The sequence below is a fragment of the Phytophthora cinnamomi genome, assembly GCF_018691715.1.
Source record: "Phytophthora cinnamomi strain GKB4 chromosome Unknown Contig55, whole genome shotgun sequence".
Lineage (NCBI taxonomy): Eukaryota > Oomycota > Peronosporomycetes > Peronosporales > Peronosporaceae > Phytophthora > Phytophthora cinnamomi.
This window is the reverse complement of record NW_027150988.1, coordinates 892,861-918,928: the sequence shown is the minus strand read 5'-3', so window position 1 is coordinate 918,928 and position 26,068 is coordinate 892,861. Positions and strand designations below refer to the sequence as shown.

Genomic DNA, 26,068 nt, shown 5'->3' with positions numbered 1-26,068 from the left:
GTCAAAATGCTAGAAATCAGCGCAGAGTATGGTACTGCTGCTGCTTCACGCTAGCTCCGCAATCGTGGAATTATTCCATTGCTTGGCTTTGGAGTGCAAAGGAGGCACAAGGTATACGTAGACAACGTCGAGGTCAGCTACTAGATCATCTCGTCGGATCCGACGCGGTGTGGCTAACTGACACTACGAGCTTGTGCAGCAAACGTGGAATCATACAGTCGCCTTGCTTCGAGGCTCTCCGCTGCTCACACGAAAACACCCAGACGCCAATGTCCCTCCGACTCCGCAACAGTTGACTGAGGGAGCGTGTAGCCATATATTTGAGACTTGGGGATTTTGTTATCGCGCGAGAACCAGATTTGGGCAGCATAATAGTTGAACACGGCGCCGAGCGAAGACGGAATCCACCTGGGGCTATCAGTGTTAGGGGGCCTGGTGAAGGACGCTGCACCACCAGCTGATCAAGTCGGAAGCAATTGTGGTCAAGGGCGGTAGGCCAGTATCAGAGAAGTCCATAGTAGTTTTCGTTGTTTCAGCAGCGCAGGGTTTTCTGGGTTGCGTGGGCTAAATTTGGCCGTAAGTCCAACTATAGCTTCATTATGGTTTGCCAAGTTGAGACGCTGTGGTCCTATGTCACCACCGCTGTAACCTACAACTTTATTCGTAGTCGTCTTCTATTTGTGCCCGTTCTGAATTCGCTGCCAAAGTAACAAAACAGTACCGAAACGCGGGCACAGGTCAGTGTGTAGCTGGGCGCCTCCCGATTCAGCGTGGTCCTCAACAAGTTCGCACGTTTGCAAGTTCGCTCAGGATGCAAGTGCGGTCAGCAAGCATGCGCTTATAGTCTTGTAAGAAGACTGGAGTAGCATGACTAACAACACCAGGAGGCGACACTAAACCCATACTACCGTTACCCCCATCTATGTTCGGTACGATGCGACTAGTGCAATGTGTTTCATCTGCTTACACCTTGTGTTCGTGGACTTGTGACACTGCTGGTATGCTGCGCGCACTTCCAACACATCCGACCACCTCAGACTGCGAAGGTGCTCGAAGGAGCTCTCTGTCGAGGCGTTGGTTGAATTGCAGTCATGGCGATCAGGAATATGCGTTATATACGGAGCAGAAGTGACTTCCACGCAGACGGAAAGACAAGCCTGGTGATGCGAATGCATGTCGCTGAGCTCGAACTTCACGCAAACTTGTCGAGCTCTTTGGTCGGAGCTAGCAAGTATGGGCGGAGAGTTATAGTGTGCAGCGTTTGCGTATGCCGTTGGTAGCAGGAAGAACAGCAGCTCTATTGCCAATCCGTGGTCCACCAAATGACCTTCATACGCCACCACGTTCCAGGACGACCCAAATATTGCCGCGCTCGCCGCAGCCGAGAGTCCGTTCGGGAAAGAACCAAACCTCCGTGAGCGCCCGTCCAGCACAAGCGCCGTGGTTGGCGATGCTGGGATCCCCTGGATTATCTCAGGCATGCCCGACTCAATCACGCATTGCAACCCGTCCAAAACCACGTCCAAGACGGAGAAGACGCGGATCAAGCCGATAACTGTGAGCAGGGAGGGAGCGGCACCGGAGCTTGACACCATGGCGAAGTTACCCATGGGTTCAGTGTTTCCTCTCGCGGGAACGATCGAGAATGAATTTGGCACGAAGAACCAACGCCGGTTCCAACGACTCGCGGCTAGTGTGCCTTTGGGTGGATGAGTCGAGCGTGCAGGGTCACCGGATGTCATCGGAGGTGCCCAATCACCGGACATGTCGTTGACAAGACTTGACATCGCACCTCCGTCATGCCCACATGCATACCCAGTCAGTTTGCTTCGGGTCTCGTGGTGCTGTAGTTGCTGCTCCACAAAACCTTTGAACAGTTGCTGGACTGCCGTCTCCAATTCGTCGTCTCGGAACGCCAACAGGGATTCGTATACCGACTGGTACTTCGGATCCGACACAACCCACCGTAGAACTTCCTCCACAAGAGCGGAAATCGAAGCATGAGCGCCGAAATGTCGCCACGGGGTAGCGTTATCATCGATGCCTACCCCTGGCGTGACATTTAACCTTGTCCGAGCTGCCAGCAACGGAGAGAACTCGTCCACCAAGTCCTGAACCAGGTGGCCGAAGCGGTCGCACGCACCAGATAGGCTGGACGATCCCTCTCCTCCCGCTACGACCGTAGCATTTACCGCTGCCACCAAAATCTGCCGCACACGCAGCGACGAAAACACGTCGAGCAGGAGATCGGCACAGGATTGAAGCGCCATCTGGCCATGCGGAGTCGGACCCGACGGTGCTGAGCCACCGGCTGTCTGCTTTCGTGCTTGTGCTGTCGTTGGTGATGGTGGTGCCGCTGCTGGAGACCGACGCGAATGAAAGTTCTGGCTGGGCACAAACTTTGCAAGTGAAAAGGATGACGCGATGCCGGCCACAACAGCACTCGCCGCGGCGTTCGTCGGCCAATCGCTCGGACCTGTAGGCGCGATTTTGGTCAGCCAGCGGTGTTGAATGCGGAAATCCATAGTGTCGAAGTAGAAGTCGAACGCACCCAGTGGCACGGCGCGAAGGAAGCGTTGCAATATGAGTATCGGTCGCAGCAGCTCCATAGTGTTGCGACGCAGGCTGTTGGCACGCATGTCATGTGGTTCCAGGCAAAGTCGGCACCTGTTCGCGCGACTCGCGAGCCACTGGTTAACATGAATCACTCTGCTCACTTCGTTTCTCGAGTGACGTTGGTCTTGACATTCTTCTTTTTCTTCTTCATCTTCCACGATTTCTTCGTTATCCCAATCACGCATGATCCACTCGTTGGTGGCTCTGCAGTTGTGTGTGCTGGGGCGATTACCGAAGTATCTGTTTTCGTCTTGACCATCAGTGAGTGTTTGCCATAGACCCACCGCATACTCCTGGTCGTGATACAGAGGTATTTCCCCTACAGTCCTTGTCGTTCCTACTGGGACGATTGGACATTCACTGTTATTACCCAGTCCTGATGGAGACGCTTGCTTCTTCTCCGCTGGGCTTGGTTGGCGTCGGTACGAGGCCAGAGTGAAGGGTGGCGACGATACACGTGCCACCACAGTAGCCATTCTTGCTGCAGGCGAGCGAATCCTGGATGTAGGATCAACTCCCTCGTTCAAGCTTCGGCTGTGGCTTCGGCCCTGTTGGCGGTAGTGTGCTGGCAGTTCATGCAACATGAAGACATACGCGGCGAGCACGTGCCTCATCTCGCGTTTCCTTTTAGCCGAACCGCTGCTGTAGCCGTAGCACCATTGTGGACTATGATGATCATTGATGACGTACAAAATAGAGTTCTGTTGCATCGGTCAGGATAGCCAGCATTGCATCAAGGACAAGGGTAGTGGTGAAATCGACGCCAGCCTCACCTCGAACGTCCCACCCAGCAGTGCAACTTCAAGCACCCATTGAGGAATATCGACAATACGCACCTCTGGGAACTGCCGCTGATACGCGTTTTCTGCCGTATCCAGTCGGCTCCTGTCTCTGCGTCCTCTACTTCCTGAAGAACACTCGAGGGCAGCGCCACTGTGGAACCCTCGAGCATCGCCGTCGTCACATCTCCCGCGTTGATCACGACTGCAGCCTCAAAACGTGCGCGCACAAGCAGCTCGGTGTTGTGATTAGCTGCGGCGGCAGCCTCGGCACACTCGAACGAGACGAGTAAATGTAGCGTGCAGCCGCAGTAGCTGCGTGGGACGTGGTTCGGGCAACAGTGCGGGAAGCAGCGCAGCACCTATACGGAGCAAGTGGACCAACATGGGCGTCACGTTTAGTAATTCCACGATAACTAATCACATCAGGACACATGCACAAACCTTGCAGTTGCGCTTCTTGTTGCTTCTACTCATCGGAGGCGGAATTGCATTCGCGTACCATCACACAGAGACGGCGATTGCCTTGTTAGCTGGTGGATACGTCTGGAGAAGTCTGCAAACTCGAGCCATGTGACAGACTCGGATGTACAGCCCAGTACCTTATGTAGGAGGGGGAGAAGAGGGCATGCTCGCTGCTGCAGCCAACGCGAAGGAATCTGCAAGACACGAAGGGGAGGTTTGCTGTGGCCATCGACTGGTGCTAGGATCCGAGAGAATTGTTGTTAGAACAAGGGGAGAGGTTGTTGACTCATGCGTCGGGCCCTATACTCGCATAGACCGATCATATAGTTCGGTTTTTGGGTGTTCAGGTCCGTCCTATAACCGTGGGCATCGGGGAGAAAACTCCAAAACCCGCATAATTGCGTTTTATATCTCCAATACCCGCATACCACCAAAAGATCACATCTGATGTGTCCATGAATCAGAGCAGCTCAGCGCAATGTACACAGAAAGTAACGTAGCACTAAGCGAGTGCAGTGAGCCGAATTCCGGGTAGAGTTCATGCCTCACCAGCAAGAGTTTTTGGATTCGCGCGGAGCGCATGCAGGGTGATAGTGGTTGTATGAGCAGTTGTCGCTGCCAAAGGCAGCGCTGTCGGCAACCGCCTGTGGTTTACAAGCCGTGCGCGCAGCGTGTGGTCGTAAACCCAGGCCAAACCAGGTCGTGTCTACACGAAGACTGTCGAATGCGAAGGCAGTGTTCATGAGGATGCGCCGACGGAATCAGATGCTGTATGCAGTTTTGGAGTTATGAAACTCAAGTATGCGGGTTTTGGAGTTTTCTCGGGCATCGGGCAGCTTCAGAGTCGAGGGTGTAGAGCTGCTGTAGTTGATGAAGGAGGAAGCGACGCCAGGCCAACAGCCGTGGTGCTAAGCCATCAACCCACCTTAATCCACAGCGATGTCCTCAAATTCCACGGGACAGAAATTGCTAGCTCTTTTCTCACTATTTCTGATTACCGTGTAGTTCTGTATACCGATACATAGATGCAGCTGGATCAAAGTTCTAAATTTGGTTTGTGTTGCGATCAATGCTATTTTGGTACTTGCTTCTCTCTCTTTATTTCGTAGTGCAGTCTTCATCTTCTTGCTAACCCAGTCCTCCACCTTCGTCAAAATCAGCTCGGCAGCTTCTTCCTTCCTATTCAGGTGTTCTGTCTCCAACCTCATGCACCGTTCATTTTCCGAGAAAATACAGCGATGGGGGCGCAGTGAAATCATGTTCGAATACGTGTTAGCTAGTCGAGCTCCGTGTTGGAGCTGGACGAAGCCCCTGGGAGTGGTGGGCTGGGTTTGCTTTCTTCTAGCACGTTGAAAATCTGGAAATGACTGCAACTACACTACGTAGAGCTAGCGGACCAGGTCTTGCGCTTGACTATGGAGGACGAGTTGGTCTCTTCCGCTCGTACTCGCCTTCTTATCTCGGAAAAATGGCCTTCCCTCAAATTAACTCAGGAAACCACCCATTTCAGAGATAATACAGCGATGAGGGAGCAGTGAAATCATGTTCGAATACGTGTTAGCTAGTCGAGCTCCGTGTTGGAGCTGGACGAAGCCCCTCCAGCGTAGCTGGGCTGACACGTGATCGGGCGCCTCTCTCCATTTGTTGAGTTAGGGCGCTTGTAGTTGTCTCGTTCATTCTGGTGTATCGCTCGAATGCGTCGGAGGACCGTCTTCCGAATAATTTGATTGTGATTCTGTCTACACCAGCCGCGAACAGTGCCGTCGCCCCTCCGCTCCTCATGGAGTGAGTTCCGAATAAGGAGGGGTCTGCTCCAGCGGCTGCAGCGGCGGCGGTCTTGATTGTTTGAGTCAGTCGATTTGCCGCAGGGACCTTGCCGGTGCCAGTAGCACAGAAGGCTTCATTGTTGCCAAAGTTGCGAGCATGTTGTGCCAGCTCCTATGTTGCTAGTATTGGACACAGCCATGCGGAACCCGATCGGTGTAGTGTTCTCGCAGCCCCGGCTCCCACTTGATCTGACTTGCTACCGCGGAACTTGATTGTGACTGCCGACGCAGTTTTGATCGAATGAGTTGGCTCACCTTGTGCGGAGTTGAAATGTACGTCGTTGACTCGAATAATGTATGGCTTCACCTTTGTACCATCCGCGAGATACTCCGATCGGCTTAATAGAAAGAAGAAGCCCACGACCGCAGCCCCCCAGAGCACGCGGTCATGGGCTGTTTGAAAGTTGCATCTGTTCCGAATTTCACGTAAGATTGGAGTTGTGACCGGTTGCTTTTGTCGTGGAGGGGGCGACAACCGCTGCATCCCATATATATATATATATATATATATATATCCGAGGTTTCGGATATGATACCACGAGACATGGCTGATCGCGGACAACACGGTATTCGCTGAGCGGGGTTTGCCTGAGGTTGGCACTGAGGTCGACCAGTAGTGAACAGCGAATAGGGCAAGCAGTTGGAGTGTTGCTGAACATCGGAGGGAAGCCACTTGTTATAGCCGTTTGTCGCGCACCACGCGGACCATTGTTTCCACGTGGCGGCGTACTTAGGTCGAGATTGTGCGGCCAATGAGTAGGATTGCAGTTGAGCGAGAAGTCCATGTAGATCTTGCGTAGCGTATGTGGGACTGGAACTTGAGACCACGCAGAAGATAAGTTAGACCAGGCTTCGTAAAATGGTGATGTCCACGCTCGAGAACCGGCATCGGCCATTTTGTTTATCGCCCCGGGAAGGTGAGCACACGATATTCGAAAGCCAAACACCGCCTCGGGAGAAAATATCAAAAACACAAAAGAATCCCTGACAAACACCACGAGATCTAGCACAGCACCAGGACAGAGTCGGTCATCCTGTCTGGTCCCAGCAGCTCAGGTTAGGTCTAACTAAATTTTGCACTCCCCCTCCTCATTTAAGAATCGTCGCGTCATCGGGAGGGGGAGACAAGGCGCGGGAGCAGGGACAGCGTGCAGCACGCGGGGGTGGGGGAAGCGTGTCGTCTGTGGCCTGCAGCACGCGGGGGCGGGGACAACGTGTCGTCGGTGACCTGCAGCGCGCCTCGCCCCGTTCGTGAAGATGTTGTGAGTGGCTCTGAGCACGTAAAGCATTGTTGTGACTGCTATTATTTGTGCTGAAGTGTAACGAGTTGTGCTGTATGTGTGCTGCAGGTACAGACGTTGTTAGAAAAATGAAGAACTATGACCACTGCAAGGTGGTGTTGCTTTTATTGGTGGCTGTAAGCGCAGCTACATCGCTTGAGCTCTAAAGACGCTGTAGCGCCTGGCCAACGTTCTGCGGACGGCCAACGTTTTTCGTGCGCTTCCTGTTAACCAGGATTTCCTCGCCAGCTTCATCCACTCCACTTCTAGACTGCTGCGCGAACAATAAGTAGCAGCATTATCCCATTTTAAAATGGTAACGACAGGGGTAGTATGCAGTGCGCAGATCGACAGGCCAACCAGTGCGTGGTTGGCCCTCAACCTCCATGCGTGCGTAGTGGACACCGAACTCAGCGGATATAGCCATAATTTCTCTGGCGTGATTGAGCTCAGGCACAAAAGTCCTCACAGGAAGAACTTCGTACACGTGGAGAAGGTCAGGATCGGCATCACCGAGGAGGAAGTCGATGCTTGGGCGGGTGATGACGTTCTCAGTGAGCAGGCCACGACGGCGAAGACCTCTCGTACGCGTTTTCAGCGTTGTCGCGCAGGTGGGGCCAAGCATAAATCGAGACAACGCCATCGAGCGGTGACCACAGCACGCAAGAAGTTGAGCAATCAGATGCCCCATCTTCAGTTGGCGGTGGTGCGTGTAAGCATGCTTGAGTGCTCGGTTGAATTGCTCGACCGGGTTGGTGGTGGTGGCGTATCCGGGAGGTGTGAGGTGGCACTGCCAGTTTGCAAATGTGCCATCGAGCCACTGCGTCGTCAAGTACGCGGTGATGGAAGCAAGATCCGGATGAGCAGCCCAATCATTCATCATCTTCTGCTTACGCTCGACAAACTCTGCCTCGCTCCGAGAGAAGTGCAAGTCGTAGACGCCTTTGTAGACCAGCGCCGAGAGCTCCGAGCTCAGCCACGTGTTCTCTCACGTAGGTTCGCAACTACGTGATAGAAGCACATAAGATTGGTAAATGAGCTGTCAGCGAAGACACTGGCAAATGCATTGTACTGCGCCTTGTCGGCATCGCCAAGCACGTAATTCACTAGCAGTTCTTGACCATTAACGCGTGCAAACATGCGTCGCAATGCAACGAGAGCGGCAGCAAAGTGGCCTTGTTGAAGCTGGGACGTAATGAACAGCGCCACAAGGTGAAAAGTGCGGGAGGCGTCCGTAATACCACACACAAGCACCGGGTACCCGACGCTGTTCGGCTTGAACGTGGTGTCCGGATGCAAGATGAAGGTACTCGGATCTCGTGCAGCGTTGCGGAGCAGTGCTTTTGTGGTCATACCTACCAGAAACGGCCGGTTGTCCGAGCCTTTTCCTACGTCGGGCACGCCCGACTCGTCGTACTCATTAGAGAACGTGAAGGGGTCGTGCTCAGCTTCACGTCCACTAAATGCTGCGACTCGCACCGCTTCTGCGATTGCCTTGCATTTATCGTTGCCACCCAAGCGCGTTCGACGAAAGTGATGCACAATGTTTTGCACCGTACGCAAGCTAGGAAGCACAGCAGGCTGAATGCCAAACTTGCGACCCAAAGCATGTCGAATGCGCTGCGGCATCAGGTTTTCACGGGCGAGCTCCTCAGTGGAGCCACGGTGTCTTGGCGTGATGCAAGCTTTTGACGGAGTTCGCGCCCGAGAATGGTGGTCGCCCAGCTCGTACATGTCAACGCTGCCAGTCTCCAGGCAGACAAGCACTTTCAGCCGCCAAGGGCAGGGTATGTAGGCGACGGCATCTCTGCAGTGCTTGGACGCACAATGCAGAATCTTGTAGCGCATTGAGTGCGGTGCAGCGCTGCTGCAAGTCGTGTACGACATGATTTGGCTCTTGATCGTCTTCCAAGTCTTCATTCCTTGGAGCAGTAATGCAGCATCTTCAGAGGAGACGTCGCTGCAGAGTAGCTCCAGGAGTGAGAGGAGGGCATTGTGGTGAGTAGCGAGTGATGTTGTAGACAATGTAGTTTTGCTTTGGTGGAGGGGGAGCGCTTGCAGCAGCAAATTTGAGAGCGAGCTGGACGAGTTATTTCGTGCTTTCAGACGACAGATATTGATATGCAATTGGATAAAACCATTCAAATAAAGATCTTAGATTGGGTGAAAATTGTAAATGGTGCTGACACAACGGTATGGGATGATTGCTCGCAAATTCTTGTGGTCACCTTTCATTGAATTGTGGTTGCTACTATTTTGATGTGGCAAAATCATGAGGTTTTGTATTCGTCAGTGCCCATGGTGATTTTCAGGGATTTCTTATGGTTTTAGAACCTTGTCCCGCCTCGGCCAGTCCAATCGCACGATTGATCTCTTGCGCCAGAGGATTTGAGCTCGATAGTCGGTTTGCCCATGCGACAGCAGAAGTGTTGTCAGACCATGCTTTGACAAAGAACATGGTTTTTTCAGAAGTTGACACCCACTCAGATCCGAATATCCACGCAGCTAATGCCACACATAGCTGCTCGCGCACATTGATATTAAATCCGTCGGTGCCTGGTGATGTGTGAATTCGTGCTTGCTCTTCTTCATCGAATCGCACATGGATATACTGCAGCAACGCTGGATTAAGGACAGCCAGCCCACTGTTGCTGGCATCCATATAGAGATGGACGTCGATGGGTTGCTCTTCAGCAAACATTGATAGAGGTAGTTGGCGAAGACGGCCATGAGTCACGATCATGGTAAACCACTGCACGTCTTCGAGCATCGAGCGATCAACTGCGATCTTGCCGTAGCGCGGCGCCCGAACGCTCGCAGCGAGTAGCCGTTGATAGAAGGGTTTGGCGGCTCTTAAGCACGAGCATACGTGACGTAAGCTTCCTAGTAGCTGCTGGAGCTGGGTTCTAGTCACGTGTTGCTGATTCTGTAATACTTGAACACGACCTAGAGCTTTCATGATCTTTTCACGAGGCATTGATACTGTTCGTGCGCTGGTGTCGAACTCCAGATCTAGTACTTGAAGTTGTGATTTCCACGGCGAAATTTTTTCTTCATTAATGGCTCCGGGGCCAAGAATCGCTAGCATCGCCAGACGAAGCGTTTCATTTGCGAGTAGTAGCCGGTTACCAATATCAGGTTCTACGAGAACATGGTCATCAACTCATTCGTAGGCGAAGAATGGGTCGTGATCGTCAGAGGTTTCGTCCATGGAGGCTGGACTCTCGCGGTGGATTAACCACGTAATTGCCCCACCGAATGCACCGTAAAAGGCGGGCGAACTTGCCCACCCGAATGGAGCGGACATATCCACGATCAGCACTCCGAGTTCAGAGATCGTGGCCGCCATCCAGCGAGCATGTCCACTGGCTAGCATTAGGTGGCGGAATGCACCTTTCATGTCGCCCTTCATGATTTGTATACCAGCTCCTTTGTATCGGGCGTGGCACGCTTCGATTCTTCTTGCGATTGCAGCAACATGCGTGTAAGGGAATTTGCCAATTTAGTGCACTTTTCAAAGGGCATCAGTCAAGGCGCGATAGCCGAAAGTCTACTGTGAGTTTCAGTGTGCAATATGCATGCCCAGACAGGTGTTTGTTTACTCTCTTTCACAGATTAATGCTGGTATGGAGAGGCTCTTATTGGGTAGTTTGAATGGACTGTAGTGAATGGCCTATTTCCTGCTGATTGCCAGTTTAGTGCTCCTTTTTATCTTAGTATTTGTATGAACCAGCATTTCTCAAACTGGGACAGTGTTTCTTTCGTTCAGTGGTTAGGTAACCTATAATACTCGATAAAAACGCAAACACATCAGTATTGAAAGGATATGTATCTTGGAAATAATTTGTCATTTCGACAGTGCTGACAGCTCAGTCGGTTAACGCCGCTGGCTTAATGAGGGCCCTACGGGGAGCAGGGTTGTCGCGGGTTCGAGTCCCCTCGGACACGTTAATTCTCCGCACTGTTATAAAGGTATGATTATCTGCTCATCTGTGTGTGCAATTGACTTACAGTAACTAACATTGATTTGCCTGTCTGTCTTATCTCTTGACTAAACTTCAAACAGCGATTGCTCGGGTGCGCCTGGAGCATTTTCAACCTCCGTATGAACCGGTGTCAGTCGGGAACCTTTTTGCCGTGCCTTTCGAGGTTTTGCTTGTAGGTTCTCTAGTAGTTCACGGGTTAGCAATCGCCCACCAACTGTCGCTGTCTTCCGCTTCCTGCCTTTCGTACGTGGTGGTGGGAGGACGAGAAGCTGTTGTTGGACGGTTTTCTTCACGTGAAGCCAAGCGGCTTGCTTAATCGACGCCGGCGCCGCTTCATAAAGCGCCTGTACCAGCTGCTACCAACGCCAGTGCCCGTAGTCATCTCAGCTATCGTGCTGGCCTTGGCAATGATTTCCCCACGTTTGGCCGGCTTCCCGATAAGCTGTCGCCCCATTATCCACTCACAAAGGTTTTGCTCTGCCTCAGCTGTCAGGCGTGGTTGAGGGCCACGTCACTGAGACTCCATCGATTCGTCTTTCTTGCGCTTGCCTACCCACTTAATTAGCTTGCGGTAGAGTTTAGCTTGCTTTTGGTGTAGTCTCCGCGCTTCTTGGTCATGATTCTCGGGGCGAGGTCAATTTGGTAGTGATAGTCAAATAGTTAAGCTCATGCCACTAGTACTAACTGCAAAAGCAGACGAGACAAATCGGGTGGTCGAGAGTTAGCCAACAGGAGCTGTATACATAATGGCAGGTTTTACGGTTTCAAATATTTCATCCAGTAATATACCAGAGCTCGTAGGGTTTTGGCGTGATTGGTCGTTTCTATTAGTGCACTAATATGCTTCTAGTGCACTAAAGTGGCAGATTCCCTTACTCGATTTGTGTGCAAAATGCATTGAACTGTCGTACTTGATTGGCTGCAAGAGCTGTTGCTCGCTCATTCATATTCCTCTGGGCGTGACTTGCCATCGACTTCGGCTCATGTATGGGGACATTGAGTGGGTGAACAATTCGACGAGATGGCCCCGTGGCATTTAGTAGACATGGTTGAGGTAGTTCTCCGCCTAGTAGTTGGGGGTAATCCCGTAGCGGTGGGACTAGCGAACGGATGCGTTGCTTGTATTGAGCTATCATTTTCGACGGGCAGCTGCTGTCGGCGGCTGTTTGAAGTGGCTTGGCACGGGTGGGTGCTTCTAAACGTGGATGATTCGGCACCGTAGGACGGGAAACCACCACCTTTTTTGAGGGGTTTGTCGGCGCCGATGAATAGAGAAGGATGCCGGTCCGGCGACTCGAACTGAGATGTGCCTGCCAAGCGAAGCTGTCGCGCTGGGTCCGAAGAGTGTTTGTCGTTGAAGTGGGTGCGAGTGTTGGTCCTGTCGAGAAGCGCGGTAGTTGTGGTCGATGTGCGGGGTAGACGGTTTATTTAATACTGAATTGCTACTGCTAGCATAACATGCATGCCTCGTTGTGCTCCTACGAGAGCACAGGGCTCTCTTTTGCGTATTTCTGATTTTTTCCTTGACTATGTGCTACCCTGCGTCTTTTTGTTTTATTTTCATTTCTTTTCTACTAAATGCATGTTCCATGTTTGTTTTTCATGTTTTTCATACAAAATGCATGTTCACTGTGACGGCTGACCCTCTCGGGTAGCTGCCACAGGAACTTCAAGCCTCTGGTCGCGAGCAAGCAAGCTAGAGCCTTTGCGCCGCATCGCTCTGGATTGCTTGCTCAGCAGGCCAGAGGTGGGCCTGACATCTCCCCCTGGTTGACTTCGCGTTGGCGGAGTCGATACTCATCCAGGAGTTGACGCCAATGCGAAACGTGCTTGATCTGCGCTTTGCTTTCCCAGGTTGCCTCATGCTCCGGCAACCCATGCCACTTCACGAGCCATTGACGTTTGCGACGTCTAGTTCGTTTCTTGAGCAGCTTCTCCACAATGTAGAGTTCTTCTCCAGTGTCCTCGTCCAAGATTAGAGGTACAGCCTTCGGAATCGGTCGATTTGGAAAATCCGCACGATTCGTTTGGTAATGGGTCAGTAACTCCACGTTGAATGTCGGATTAAGACGTTTCATCGTGCGCGGAAGTATCAACTTCGCCACGTTGTCGTTCACCATACGTTCAATCACGAATGGACCAACCTTCTTAGCCGCTAATTTCGCTTTCTTCAATTCCGTGTTCTTGTTTACGGTTTTTAGCGGTAAGTTCTTCGTGTCGAGCAGCACTGTGTCACCTCTTTTAACGACAACTTGTCTGCGCTTGCGATCGTAGTACTCCTTTTGTCTTGCTTGAGCTTCTTCCAAATTCTTCTGAGCACGTTCTACGATCTCCTGTCGCTCCTTCGCAAAGTTCTTCGCGAACTCCGCGAGCGTCACATCATTCTCTGATTGCAGCAGGTATTTCTTCTCCTCTGCCACAATGTTTGACACCTTACGTCCTGTGTCAAGTTCGAATGGCGGGAACTTCGTAGACGAGTTGACGAGGGTCGAATGCGCATATTCGATAGTCCCTAGGTGCTTAACCCAATCGTCTCCGTGATACGAGATCATACATCTCAATGCATCTTCGAGCACGAGGTTCTGGCGCTCTGTCTGACCATCTGCCTGAGCTCGGTGCGCAGTTGCCATGCTGAGTTTGATACCCATCAACTTCATCAATGACTTCCAAAAGTCCGAGATGAACTTCGAGTCGCGATCACTGATGATGACCTTCGGCAATCCGTGATGCCGAACAACTGCATCAAGGAACACTTTAGCCGTGTCCTTCGCGTCAGCTGTCGAATACGTTGGTGCATCCTTCGCTCGCTTGGACAACTTGTCCACTGCAACTAGTATTGCATCAAACCCTTCCGACACTGGCAAACCCGTGGTGAAATCCATTGACACCACTTCCCAGCATTCCTTTGGCACTGGTATCGGCATCATTAGTCCTTTTTTCTGCTGGCTGCTGGACTTCCATCGTGCACAAGTCTCACATGTGCGAACGTATTCCCTTACGTCGTGGTCCATAGTCGGCCAGTAGTACCATTGCGCTGCTTTCAGGTACGTACGTCGACTTCCAGGATGCGCGGACGTCTTTCCATCATGAAATTAGATCATGACGTTTGTGCGAAGTTCTTTTACCTTCGGCACACAAAGTCGGTAGACAGTTTCGCCTTTCGTCTGTTTGAAAAACAGAAGCCCATTGTGCTTGACGAACTTCTCCTTTCCTGCTCCATTAGACCACTGTTGCTTGAAAGCAGGGTCTGATTCGTATCCTTCCTGAAACGCTCTTTTCGTCTCAGGGGCCAAGTGCGGACTTACAAAATGATAGTCGACGCTGTTGACTTGCTGCTGTGCTACGCCAATCGGGCGACCCTCCCCCCGTAAGTCGACATCGTCGAGTAGCAGGTGAGTATCATCCGTTGACAAGTTGCGCAACACTGCAGACTTAATACGGTGGTCATGAACTGATGCGGCATTTTTCGCGCATTTGTCGTCGCAGTCATGAACCGTATACGTCACATCCGGAAGAGGTGCTTCTTTCTCCTCTTCGTCTTCCAGTCCATCCGGTGGAGGCCGTGAGAGCGCATCCGCTACAACGTTCATCTTACCTCGCACATGATGCAAAGTAAACGTGTATTGCGAAAAGTGCGTCAAAAAGCGAGCCATCTTTGGTGACACTCGTGGGTGATGCAACATCCACGAAGACGCTGCGTTATCCGTGTAGACGTCGAATGGGCGTCCATGCAGATAGTGTCTCCACTTCTCCGTAGCCACTTTGATAGCTAGTAGCTCCGTCGCATGCGTAGGCCATCCACGCTCATGGTTATCCAACTTCTTCGAATAGAAGGCAATCGGATGATCTGCTCCGTCATACTTCTGTGACAGAACTCCACCAATACAATGTCCTGACGCGTCCGTCGTCACGATAAACGGTCGCTCAGAGTCCGGCAACTTCAGCGTAGGCGCTTGCTGAAGTGCGAGCTTGAGATGCAAATACGCGTCCTCCACAGGCTTCGTCCAATTCCATGGGACATCTCCCTTCGTCAAATCCCTCAACGGACGAGCAATCTGGGCAAAATCACAGATAAATCTGCGATAATATCCTGCCAAACCCAAGAAACTCAACAACTCCTTTCGATTCGTCGGAGTCGGATACTTGGCTATCGCTTCCGTTTTACGCGGATCAACGCTTACTCCTGCCTGCGAGACAACTTGTCCTAGGAAAGCCACTTCGGACTGACCAAACGAACACTATGCCATGTGCGCAAAAAGCTTCTCGCGACGCAGTACCATACAAACTGCACGCAGGTGCTCCACATGCTCCTCCATACTCTTCGAGAAGACGCAGATGTCATCGAGATACAGGACGACAAATTCGTACTTGTCGAACAGCTTATGCATGAGCCTGGACCATGTTCCTAGCATTCCAGCCACTCCCATGGGCGCTACACACCACTGATACGTTTCCTTGTGTGTTCGAAACGAAATGTACGGACGACTTGACCTCACCACCAGCATTTGATGATATCCCTGCGCAAGGTCGATCAACGTGTAGATGACACAACCTACCATATTATCGAACAACTCCTCGATTAATGGCAACGGGATCTTGGCAATGACAGTCACGTTGTTGAGATAGCGGTAGTCGAACACCCAACGCAACGGAATCGTCAAATTGCCGCTACGCAACCATTCAGCCCTTTTCGGTATTTGACCTGTGACTGGGTCCTTCTTCGGGATAGCGATGATGTTCGAAACCCACGGCGAGTTCGACACTTCAATCCATCATTTCTTCAACTTGTCTTTGACAAATTCTTCGAAAGCATCCTGTTCCATCTTCGACATGCGGAACAGTGCACGAGAGCTTGGTTGAGCCCCCTTCTTCAACGTCACTTCAAAGTTGACTTCACGCATCGGAGGCAATCCGTCTGGTAATTGCTCCGGAAACACATCCTTGAACTCCTTACCGACTACGTTGAAGATCGGTACTGGAATTCCTTCCACTTCGGGCACAAGTTGTATCTTCACCCGAAACACCTGCTCATACCCGCCTTCCTTCAAGTTGTGCGAGAACGACGGTGCATCGACGTCGATGAATTGCATCCGGTCAGGTATGACAACCTCCTCCTTTTGCCAATCCACTTGAGGGTTGTAGTCCTTAAACCACGGTTTCCCCAAAATGACGTCGTGCGACTCCGGCAACTTCCATTCCACGAACTCGATCGCTGGAAAGCAGTACCCATCCATGCTCACTGGCGCTTCCACGTGTTTGACATCCGTCGCCGGTGTTAACGTGCCATCAAAGCGCTGAGCTTGAAGTCGTCTTGACAGAAGCACATTACTAGCCAAACCTGGCATAATCATGTTCGTGCTTGCACCCGTGTCCAACAGAATTCGGACATCTCTGCCATTGATGCGACCATTCCTGATGAAACGGCTACTCGTACGTTCGGACTTCACTGCGTTCACCTTCAAGGTCTCCGTTGTACTTGTTGGTTGCGATCCTTGCTGAACCAACTTCACTGGCTGCTTCTCATGCAACTCAGCTTCCTGCTCTGGCGGCGATCCGCACACACCAGACTCCAATTCCGGTTGCATCGCATGCAAACTCGGTTCTTCAACTGGCTGTAGTCCACACAAGCCAGCATCTTCCGTCATTTCTGACGCTGCAGTGACAGCCTCTTCCACTTGTACACGTGCCTTGTCCATGAGTGCCTGTAACTCATCCGCTTGTTCCTGGATGTCAGCCACACTCATAGTCACGCGATCCATGACGACAGTATCCACCTGTTCGTCATCCTCGAGGACCATGTTCATCCTCGGCTTACGCCCTTGATTACTGCCCGAGTTGTTGTACTTGGGCGCATTCCGCTTAGCCATTTGCGTCTGCTGCGGCTGTATCGGACATTGGCGAGCCCGATGGGCGCTACTCCCGCACCGGAAACACAGGTTTCGGCGCATACATTCCTCCTTCGACGGTACCCTTACGTTGACGATCTCCATCGGCACTGGTCAATCGTTGTTGCTCTTCGATCGTCTGTTGTCGTACGATCGGTACCTCGGTCTGTCGCATGCTCCATCCGAGCGTCCACGATGCGCGTGAGACCGGTCATAGTCGAGCGCTACGGTAATAGCGTCGGTCAACGCTGCACTCCTGCGATACTGGCCTTCCTCCCGAATACTTGACGGCAGACCACGCAAGAAATACATAATCTTGTCGAGTTCGCTCATCTCCTTGACTTGAGTAATCAAGTGCCTGAACTTGCTGATATAATCGGGCAAGTCTCGACACTGACGCTCCTTCAAGTCATTCATCTGGTCCCGAAGATGTTCTTGCAGATCCGGGGTCACGTTCCTCCAGCTTCAAAAAGAAGTCTTCCTCACTCTTTACATCGTCCTACTTGACGATGTACCACTGCGCGGCTCCATACTTCAGCGATCCCGCTAACACAGCCAAAATGCGTCCACTCAACTTACTATCCTTCCAGTCTATGCCCTTAGCTAAAAAGTACAGCTCCACCTGCTCCCGGTATAGTTGGAACGATTCCTTGAGCGTCCCCCCGTAGCTGGGCATTTTTATCCCATCCAGCTTTAGTTGCGACAGCTGCCTTGCCTTGCGCAGCTCGTCGATCAATTCTGTCTGCTTCTCCATGGCCGCCAACATACTATGCATTAGTTGGGCCGGATCCGCCATCTTGAACACGCGAAAACTTCGTACTTTGTGTGTACACCCTTGAAATTTGATACCAGTGGGAGCAATCTACTTTTAGGGGCACTGTCTAAAAGAAAGTAAAAGAGAAAACCTGTTAAAGAAAATAGCCTACGCTACTTCCTAAAATTGGCCGAGTTATGCGCTGTGGGAGGTCTTGGACTTCTTCGACGCCTTTGAAGAGGTCGATGACACGTGAGAGGTCGATGACGCGTGAGAGGTCGAGCGGTGACGGTTGTCGTCCTGGTCTTCGCTTCGCCAATTTTGCTGTGCGGGGCTACCAAGAACAAAAACTGACTAACCGGCTTCGAGACTTATAGTGCTCGATTTATATGCGGTGCAGTCTTTTGAGAACAGTAGCTACTTTGGCGAATGGGCTGTCACCGGGGCCAGATGCAAAACAAATTTGCACCACGGCTGCCCTCCAGTTATTTCCCACGGTCAGCGTACAATAATAGGTTGCCCTATTAATGTACCAAAGTCTCCCCAACAGCTGGGTTGGTCACGCCGACGTGACACTTACACCTCAAGCTGAAAAAGCCTCCCCTTGAGTGCCGTGCAGCAGCGAGCCTTCCCCCCGCAAGTGCTACCAGATGTCGCGTTGGGCCCGAAGAGTGTTTGTCGTTGAAGTGGGTGCGAGTGTTGGTCCTGTCGAGAAGCGCGGTAGTTGTGGTCGATGTGCGGGATAGACGGTTTATTTAATACTGAATTGCTACTGCTAGCCTAACATGCATGCCTCGCTGTGCTCCTACGAGAGCACAGGGCTCTCTTTGCGTATTTCTGGTTTTTGTTTCTTCACTATGTGCTACCCTGCGTCTTTTTGTTTTATTTTCATTTCTTTTTTACTAAATGCATGATGTTCCATGTAGTGGGTCTAACTTGACTCACTACTTTAGCTTACACGTCGCGCTACGTGTATGAGGAAGCTTAAGTACTTAGTAATAACTTAGGTAAATTATATTTGAACACACAAATATAATTTAACTTAGATAAGACTCCAAGTAGCTAGTTTAAGGTAAAATGAGAACTGTATTGTTTGTAAATTGATCTTCCTCCTAAATCTGCTAAAAACTGTTTATCATCTATGAAAGGGGTTGACAGCGGCTGGCTGTCAGAGCCCCGCTAATATGCATGACTCTGATTGGTAGAAAGATGCTGCTTTCTACCAATAGGATCTTTGGGTAGGTGTGTACCACTCATTGTGGTGGCCCACTTCAATGTATCCATTGGTGTGTCTTACACCAAGGTAAGGAAGTATCTAAATCTTTTAACAGATAACCTATCTGTTAAATTCACAAGTGGCTTGTAGACACTTGTACGTGTAACCCCGTTACATTCCATGTTTGGTTTTCATGTTTTTCCTACAAAATGCATGTTCACTGTGACGGCTGACCCTCTCGGGTAGCTGCCACAGGAACTTCAAGCCTCTGGCCGCGAGCAGGCCAGAGGTGGGCATGACAGCAGCTGCCTTGCACAACGCGATCGGTAGATTTGAGAGTTCAGTGGCTCGAGATGAGCCGTGCCTAGCGAACTGCTGCGGTCTGAATCATGAAGTTGATGTTGCTGAGGCCACGAAGACTCGAACTGAGTCGTGCCACGTGAGCTGCGTGGGCTGACCTCGTTGGGCCGAACGCGTGGGCGCCTTTGGGACTCGATGTGGGTTGTTTCCGCCGGGGCGGTGCCCTGGTCTGACGTAAGACACGTCTGGGTTGTCGCGAAATTTGGTGACGATGGACGAATGCGCTCCGCCAGGCAAGTACTCTCGTGGTACACATTGAGAAGCCGAGCCAATTGACGCTTCTACTGCGAGAGGGTCCATATTACTCTGTCAAAGGTCGTGAGGACCAACGTTCCCTGGACACCTTCACGTGGAGGTATACTTGTTGTTGACACCGCCAAATCTGCTCCGAATGTATCCTTTTAGCCTGTCCGACAGCGTAGCCGGGAAGTAGTGCACTCTGCTGGCAAAGTCGCACACACTTGGATCCTTTGATGGACGCCCGCGCTTCGAGAGGAACTTCAGACATACTTCCTCCCCGTCTTGGCGCGGGATAGAGATGCCCTCCGGTACTATCATGGCTTTGTTGTTGCCAAAGCGATGCTGGCGTGGTAATTGGGGGCGATCATCCCAGCGAGCCTGGATACTGGTAGACGACCGCGTCATTGCCTCCATCTTTTCTCGTAGGGGCTGTGAGCAGAAGCCCATGTCGCTCGAGGTTGTCTGGCGTAAATTGTGAACAATTCAAGTTTCTCGATGCTGTTTCCTTTGCACTGTCGGTCGCCACAGCATTTCTGTACTGCTCGAGCTGAGAATCAATCCATAGCACTAGCGTGAGGAGCATGTCCTGGGACCAGAGCTTACGACTCTTGAGAGCTCCAAGGAAGTTGTAAAGTGTGATAGCGAGCTGCTGCGTCACCGCGTCACACATTACAGCACAGTATTGCTGAAATCCGGTAGCACCAGCCAGGATGTCGTCCCACGAAGCTGGGTCCGGAGCTGGTAGAAACTTAGCTGAGACGGAGAAATCACTCATGTTCACGAAATTCTCGCGCTGGCGTTTGAGCCGAAGCAGTTGGTCTACTGGAGTAAAATGCAGAAATGACAGACCACGGCTGCCGAATTGGAGGTCGTACGCGCGCATGGCGACGCCAGGGTAGGCCCACAGCAGGAGATCGGCATTGGAGACTATTGAATCCATATAACAGGCGGGAGACTTACCTTTGTAAGCATCAGATGTGACGATATCATGAACTCGGCGTTGCTCGGGCGTCGGTGTGAAGCTGAATTTGCTTCGTTTGGTCGGTCCTTTCTCCTCCAATTCCTCCGCTGATCGTGTGGCTCCCGTGACAGACATTCGGCGAGACACCAGGAGATAGGGCAGTAGGTGAGGCTTGTGCATCCTAACAACGTCCAGAATTTCAACGTCTGCTGAAGTTTCAGTTTCCATTCGTGATGGGACTGTCGGTGGAGCAGGGTTCGCGATGGAGTCGATTTGACGCGGTTGCCCCAAAGCGAGGCCCACGTGATCTAGTTGGGGTTGCTGCGAGCGGTTAACTGGTACTGTGCACTCTGAGTTGACAGGACAATTGCTACCGTTCGATAGCAGGGCTTGGGCGAGCACAGCTTCGTCTGCTGCGTTTTCCACGTCGTCGTCCACTGCAGTCATGTCGAAGAAAGATGACGTATTGGGAGCTGCAGTGGTTGGTCGGTCATCGATCTGACTTGCCGTTGACGTCCCCGCACCTGTTGCAGCTGGTTGACATGGGTTCAGTTCACAGAAAGATGTACCGAAAGAGGTTTGCATGTCAGCTGGAACACGTTTTCCGCCATCGATGTAATATACGTAGTTGATCACGTGCTGCAGCGAGACTCGGGAGCGACGTCCTGTGCTCGGGTCGATCCAGCTGTACATACAGTCGTAGGCTGGTGACACATCGGGTAGAAGTTCATGGAGTAGTTGTGCAACTGAGATTGTTAAGGCCGATGAAGTCGGGTTCGGCAGTCGTTCCATGATGGTATCGTGAATTTTGTCGAGTTGACTGTAGCTCCAACTGCGAAGGGGGAACTCGTGACACCCCATGATCATCGCCACGACTGGGTAAACTGAGTCACAGATGTCACCGCTGGTGGCCTCGACTGGACCGGACTTTGTGTTGATGACGAGGTTCGAATCGGGGTAACCCGTGATTTGGCCGTAGCGGAAGTATCCGTCGACCTTGGCACATACGGCTTGCCGGACCCAGGTTCCGAGTTGCTCGCCTTCGGCGTCCCTGCTGTCGACCTTCCTGGTCAAGGCGGTACCTCTTGATAGCCTCACAATTGACCCCGTGTCGTCGTCTGTTGCCTCGAGGCGGACCGTCACCTTTGCGCCTCTAGCGTGCTGACCTTCACGTAAGTAGGGGATGAGATCGAACCGTTGAGGTCTTCGGGGAAGACCAGGAGAAATGAACCGCGGGAGAGCGTGAATGTCGCCATCTTCTAAGGAAATCGGGCGTGGGTTGTGACGCGACTGGGGACGAAGGCCGGATAGAGGTTGCTGTTGTTGGAAGGTTTTGCTTGCTTCTAGCACGTTGAAAATCTGGAAATGACTGCAACTACACTCCGTAGAGCTAGCGGACCAGGTCTTGCGCTTGACTATGGAGGACGAGTTGGTCTCTTCCGCTCGTACTCGCCTTCTTATCTCGGAAAAATAGCCTACCCTCAAATTAACCCAGGAAACCACCCAGTGTGAGCAATAGTCGGGGGTGAGGATTCGGCAGCGTCTTACATGTACGTGCAAGTATGTCTTTTTCTCCTCCATTGTCAAAGAAACGGTATCAGCTGTGAGGGAAAAAGCGCAGCACCTTTACGGAGCCAGTGGACGAACAAGGACGTCACGTTTAGTGTTTCCACGGTAACTAACAACATATATTCACATAAGGACACGACACAAACCGTGCAGTTGCGGTTCTTGCTGGTCCTACTGGTGTGTGCACAACGTTATACCAACTTAATACACCGCACCCTTTTGGTGTTACCAAGACGGTGCGTGAAACGTAGTGGAATCTTGGTTTTGAAAGGACAAAACGAAAAGGCCGTACTCTCTTGTGCTCTATGGATAGAGCAACTGCAGACAACGACTTACAAAGCCGGCAGACACAACAAGCCGGCAGACACAAAAAGCCGGCAGACACAACAAGCTGGCAGACACAAAAGCCGATAGACAAAGTCGTGGACAACAAGGACTCACCAGCCAATCATATTCAATCAGTAGAGTCCATCTTTGGATGGCATATGCTTTGAGTACTTTATATGTGTTAAAGTGAAAGAACGCTTTTGTTTTGTTTGCCAATTGTCTTTACTAGCCACTTTACCGCTATCCTAATGCTATCTAACAGACGTGCTCAGTCCGAAGCAAAAGAGGAAGTGAGGACACCGTCCTCGCTTCCGATCCGCTGCTTCCGTTCCTCATCGCACAAATCCTGCCTCTGTATCAAAAGAGAGGGGGCAGTCTCCCTAACCCTAATGGCTCCATACCAGCCATTAGCGTAGTACCGTAGACTACATCGACACTTGCCTTCGTATACTTAAACTAAATATACCTAATCTTATTATATCTGGCCCGGTGCTTGCGTACCCATCCCGTGAAGCTCAGTCGGTTTCCGAACCGCACCTAGCATTCCGCGGGGCTGGCACAGCACCGGCGCCAGGCCGTCGAGCCCCAGGCTCAACAATATGAATTTACGTGTGTTTTATGAAACCAATGGCGTGTTTTATCTCATTAAATCTGCCGGGTTTTCTTGCTCTTTTATTAGGGGGATGACATTCATGATGCCGGCTTTGTAAGTCGTTGTATGTACTCAATTCCTGACCACGTGTTGTTGTATGCAAGTGCTACTTGACGGGGCGCCCTGTAAACTGTACCTTGCAGCCGTCCCGTAAACCGTCCCGTAATGCGTCTTGTAAATCTCCACGCAATTATAAATTACGAAATCAGTAATGTATATAACGCAAGGCGTTACGTGCGGTGCATCTTGTTGGTGAAATTGTTGAGCTCTCCGAAGTATAATTGAGTTCAGCGCGCCAACGCGATCTAATTTTGCTTCTCAAGAGAGCGAGTGGTAGCTCGAATTCCTTCCCACTCCGTTTAATTGGCGTTTGTGTTGATATCGCGTATACACGGGCAAGGTCTTTGATCTCCCAACTGAAATTCCGATCGTCGGCGTGAAAGTCCTTTGAATTCCGGTTGCAAAAATTGTAGGAGAACTGGAAGCCTTAAAGTCTAAAACCAACTTTATACGGGTCATCTAAAACCCACAGGGCACCGCTGGATACCCAGGAAACCTCGACACGAGCAAGAGATAACTTGCTAGTTAGATAGGCGTCGACAGTTCTGAGAAGGAGTGTGTCAGACAAGCTAATAAAAGTTAATCAGAGCGGTTTAGAGGGATTTGGATACAACGTTCTTTACATATTATTAATACATGATGACGCTGGCGGTATCACGCCGTCGATCTCACACCAGTTTACCACACGTTGTTTATTGAGGTAGGTTTCGTCACAATCTCTGGAATCGCGGCAGTTCAGTACTTTTTGTCGGCCACACACATTATTTGATCGATTGATGGCCTCACAGTATACACCCGAGAATGATCGAATTGGCTGCAAGGATTAGTTTTGTATACGAAATAACCGCTCATTGTTTCGTGTACGAGACCGGCGAGGGAGGGGATCCACCACCAGCGTTTGAGGAGATATCACCACCGATTTAGGGATTTGAGGATCATCACCAGGATTCCAGACGGTAAAATCACCAGTCGTATAGGGTTCTGTAGTGGGCCTACTTTGGCTCACTACTTTAGCTTACACGTCGCGCTACGTGTATGAGAAAGCGTAGGAGTTTATTAATAATCTGAATTAATTATACTTGAGTACACAAGTATAATAAAAATCAAATAAAGACACCAAGTAGTTAGTTTCAGGTAAAATGAGAACTGTATTGTTTGTAAATTGATCTTCCTCCTAAATCTGCTAAAACTGTTTATCATCTATGAAAGGGGTTGACAGCGGCTGGCTGTCAGAGCCCCGCTAATATGCATGACTCTGATTGGTAGAAAGATGCTGTTTTCTACCAATAGGATCTTTGGGTAGGTGTGTACCACTCATTGTGGTGGCCCACTTCAATGTATCCATTGGTGTGTCTTACACCAAGGTGAGGGAGTATCTAATACTTTTAACAGATATTTTATCTGTTAAATTCACAAGTGGCTTGCAGCCACTTGTGCGTGTAACCCCGTTACAGCGGACCCTGGGGGGTGAACTCGCCTGAGAGGTGCGGTGGAAGTTAACAGGATGGCTGCCGACGGGTAGAAAGGAGGCATCGTCTCTGGGAATGGCCAGGGGCGAGGGGCGATGGTCGAATGTGCAGTCTGGAGTACCGTCCAGTGATCCGAAGATGGGACGACGGAGGGTCGTCCCATAAGAAAACGTGGAAGAAAAAGAAGGGGAGAGTGAAACTAAACTGGCTTCGATTATGAATTGAAGTTGAAGATCTACAGCTATGGCCAAGCCTAGATCTGCTGGACGAACTTGCCCTCCAGTCGGGGCAGCGAATAAGCTGGGTGGGTCCGCGTCACGGTGCAGTGGCCACTCGCGTCCAGCGGAGTCCGGAAGAAGCGACGCCAAGGCTCGCGCGTGTCGACGTCCTCCAACGCTTCCTGCAGGGACACGTGCTGAAGCCCCGGATACCAGCGGCCCACGGTGGACCGGCTTGGAGGGAAGTGCAGGATCAGGGGGTCCAACAGCAAGTCCACGTCCGCGAGTTGGTCGTGGAACAGCTCGACCGCAAGGTCGAGTACGCTGGCCATGTGATCTCCCGCGTGGGAGCACCGGGAGTTGCGGCTCTTGCGCCACGCTTTCCACGCCTCGCCGTCCACGAATAGGTCATGCGTCGAGTCCCAATACGCCTTGGCCCAATGGTCGAGGTGAACGCGGTGGCGGGCCACGAAACGCTGGAACGCGGAATTCCCGGACGCGAACGTGAGCGCCTCGGCAGCCTGGGTCGAGTATCACCACGGTCAAGTGGCATACAGCGCGTCAACGGTGGTCGTGGTCACCAGAGTTCGGTTCCAGGACGAAGGCACGCGAGCCGGAGTGCGGGGAATGATCCAACCGCCACGGGGCGGCAGGATCTCGAAGCGGAGGTCGCGAGTCGAAACCGCCCTGAGCCGGATCTTGCGCAGTGCCCAGGGCCAAGGCGCGTAGCGCTGCTGTAACCATGCGGACGGACAGCCCACCGGCGGGATGACGGGCGCGGAAAACGGTGCGGCGGGCGCGGGCCCTACCGCGCTCGACGCGCCTGAACTGGAACTTGGCGAACTGGGCGGTGACGGGAACGACTCGCTGCTGCTGGGGCTACTAGCAGCCGAGCCCGACCCGGACACCGCGTGAGGGCGCGACCCTGCCCTGGACCCTGAGGGTCGCGACCCTGCAGCCCCCCCCCGGGCCAATGCTGAAAACATCGCCGGTGTCGAGCTGCTCTGGGAGGTGGGGACCGAAGTGGACGACGATGTCGACCCCGAGGTCGAGACGGTCCGGGCAGGCTCCAAGGCGGCGGAACGTGCCTGGGTGCAGTTCCTGCGTCGACGGCGCCACCTTGGGCCGGTTTGCCAGCCTGATGTTGGTCCAGGGACGGCATGGGCGCGGCCGCAATCGCCGAGGCCTCCACGCCTGCCTCCAAGTCGCGTATTAGAGTGATCGGGTCCATCGAACCGCCCACCGACGTGACCACGGTGGTCAAGCGCTCGACCAGGGCATCACGCACGAAGCGTGCAGACTCCCGCTCGTGACGGGTATCCCCGAGCAGCCTGCGCCACGTCGCAGTGCGCTCGTCGTATTCGTGCGCGGACTGCGCGAGCTCCACCACGCGAGCGCCGAGGCG

The 26,068-nt window shown here is 52.0% G+C and overlaps 3 protein-coding genes across 3 annotated transcripts; all 3 read right to left on the bottom strand.

Moving 5' to 3' along the window:
- Window positions 1–12,685: 12,685 nt before the first annotated feature.
- On the bottom strand, window positions 12,686–13,834 carry IUM83_12867 (Retrotransposon nucleocapsid protein; the record flags this gene model as incomplete). Its single annotated transcript, XM_067937512.1, has 1 exon — window positions 12,686–13,834. One exon carries the CDS (start codon window positions 13,832–13,834, stop codon window positions 12,686–12,688), a length of 1,149 nt encoding a protein of 382 aa, XP_067788062.1.
- Window positions 13,835–15,724: 1,890 nt separating this feature from the next.
- On the bottom strand, window positions 15,725–16,819 carry IUM83_12866 (Retroelement pol Polyprotein; the record flags this gene model as incomplete). The annotated part of the gene is made up of 1 exon (XM_067937511.1): window positions 15,725–16,819. The coding sequence occupies one exon, from the start codon at window positions 16,817–16,819 to the stop codon at window positions 15,725–15,727; it is 1,095 nt and encodes a 364-aa protein (XP_067788029.1).
- Window positions 16,820–24,698: 7,879 nt separating this feature from the next.
- IUM83_12865 (uncharacterized protein) lies at window positions 24,699–25,649 on the bottom strand (the record flags this gene model as incomplete). The annotated part of the gene is made up of 2 exons (XM_067937510.1): window positions 24,699–25,184; window positions 25,272–25,649. 2 exons carry the CDS (start codon window positions 25,647–25,649, stop codon window positions 24,699–24,701), a joined length of 864 nt encoding a protein of 287 aa, XP_067788063.1.
- Between the last annotated feature and the right edge of the window lie 419 nt (window positions 25,650–26,068).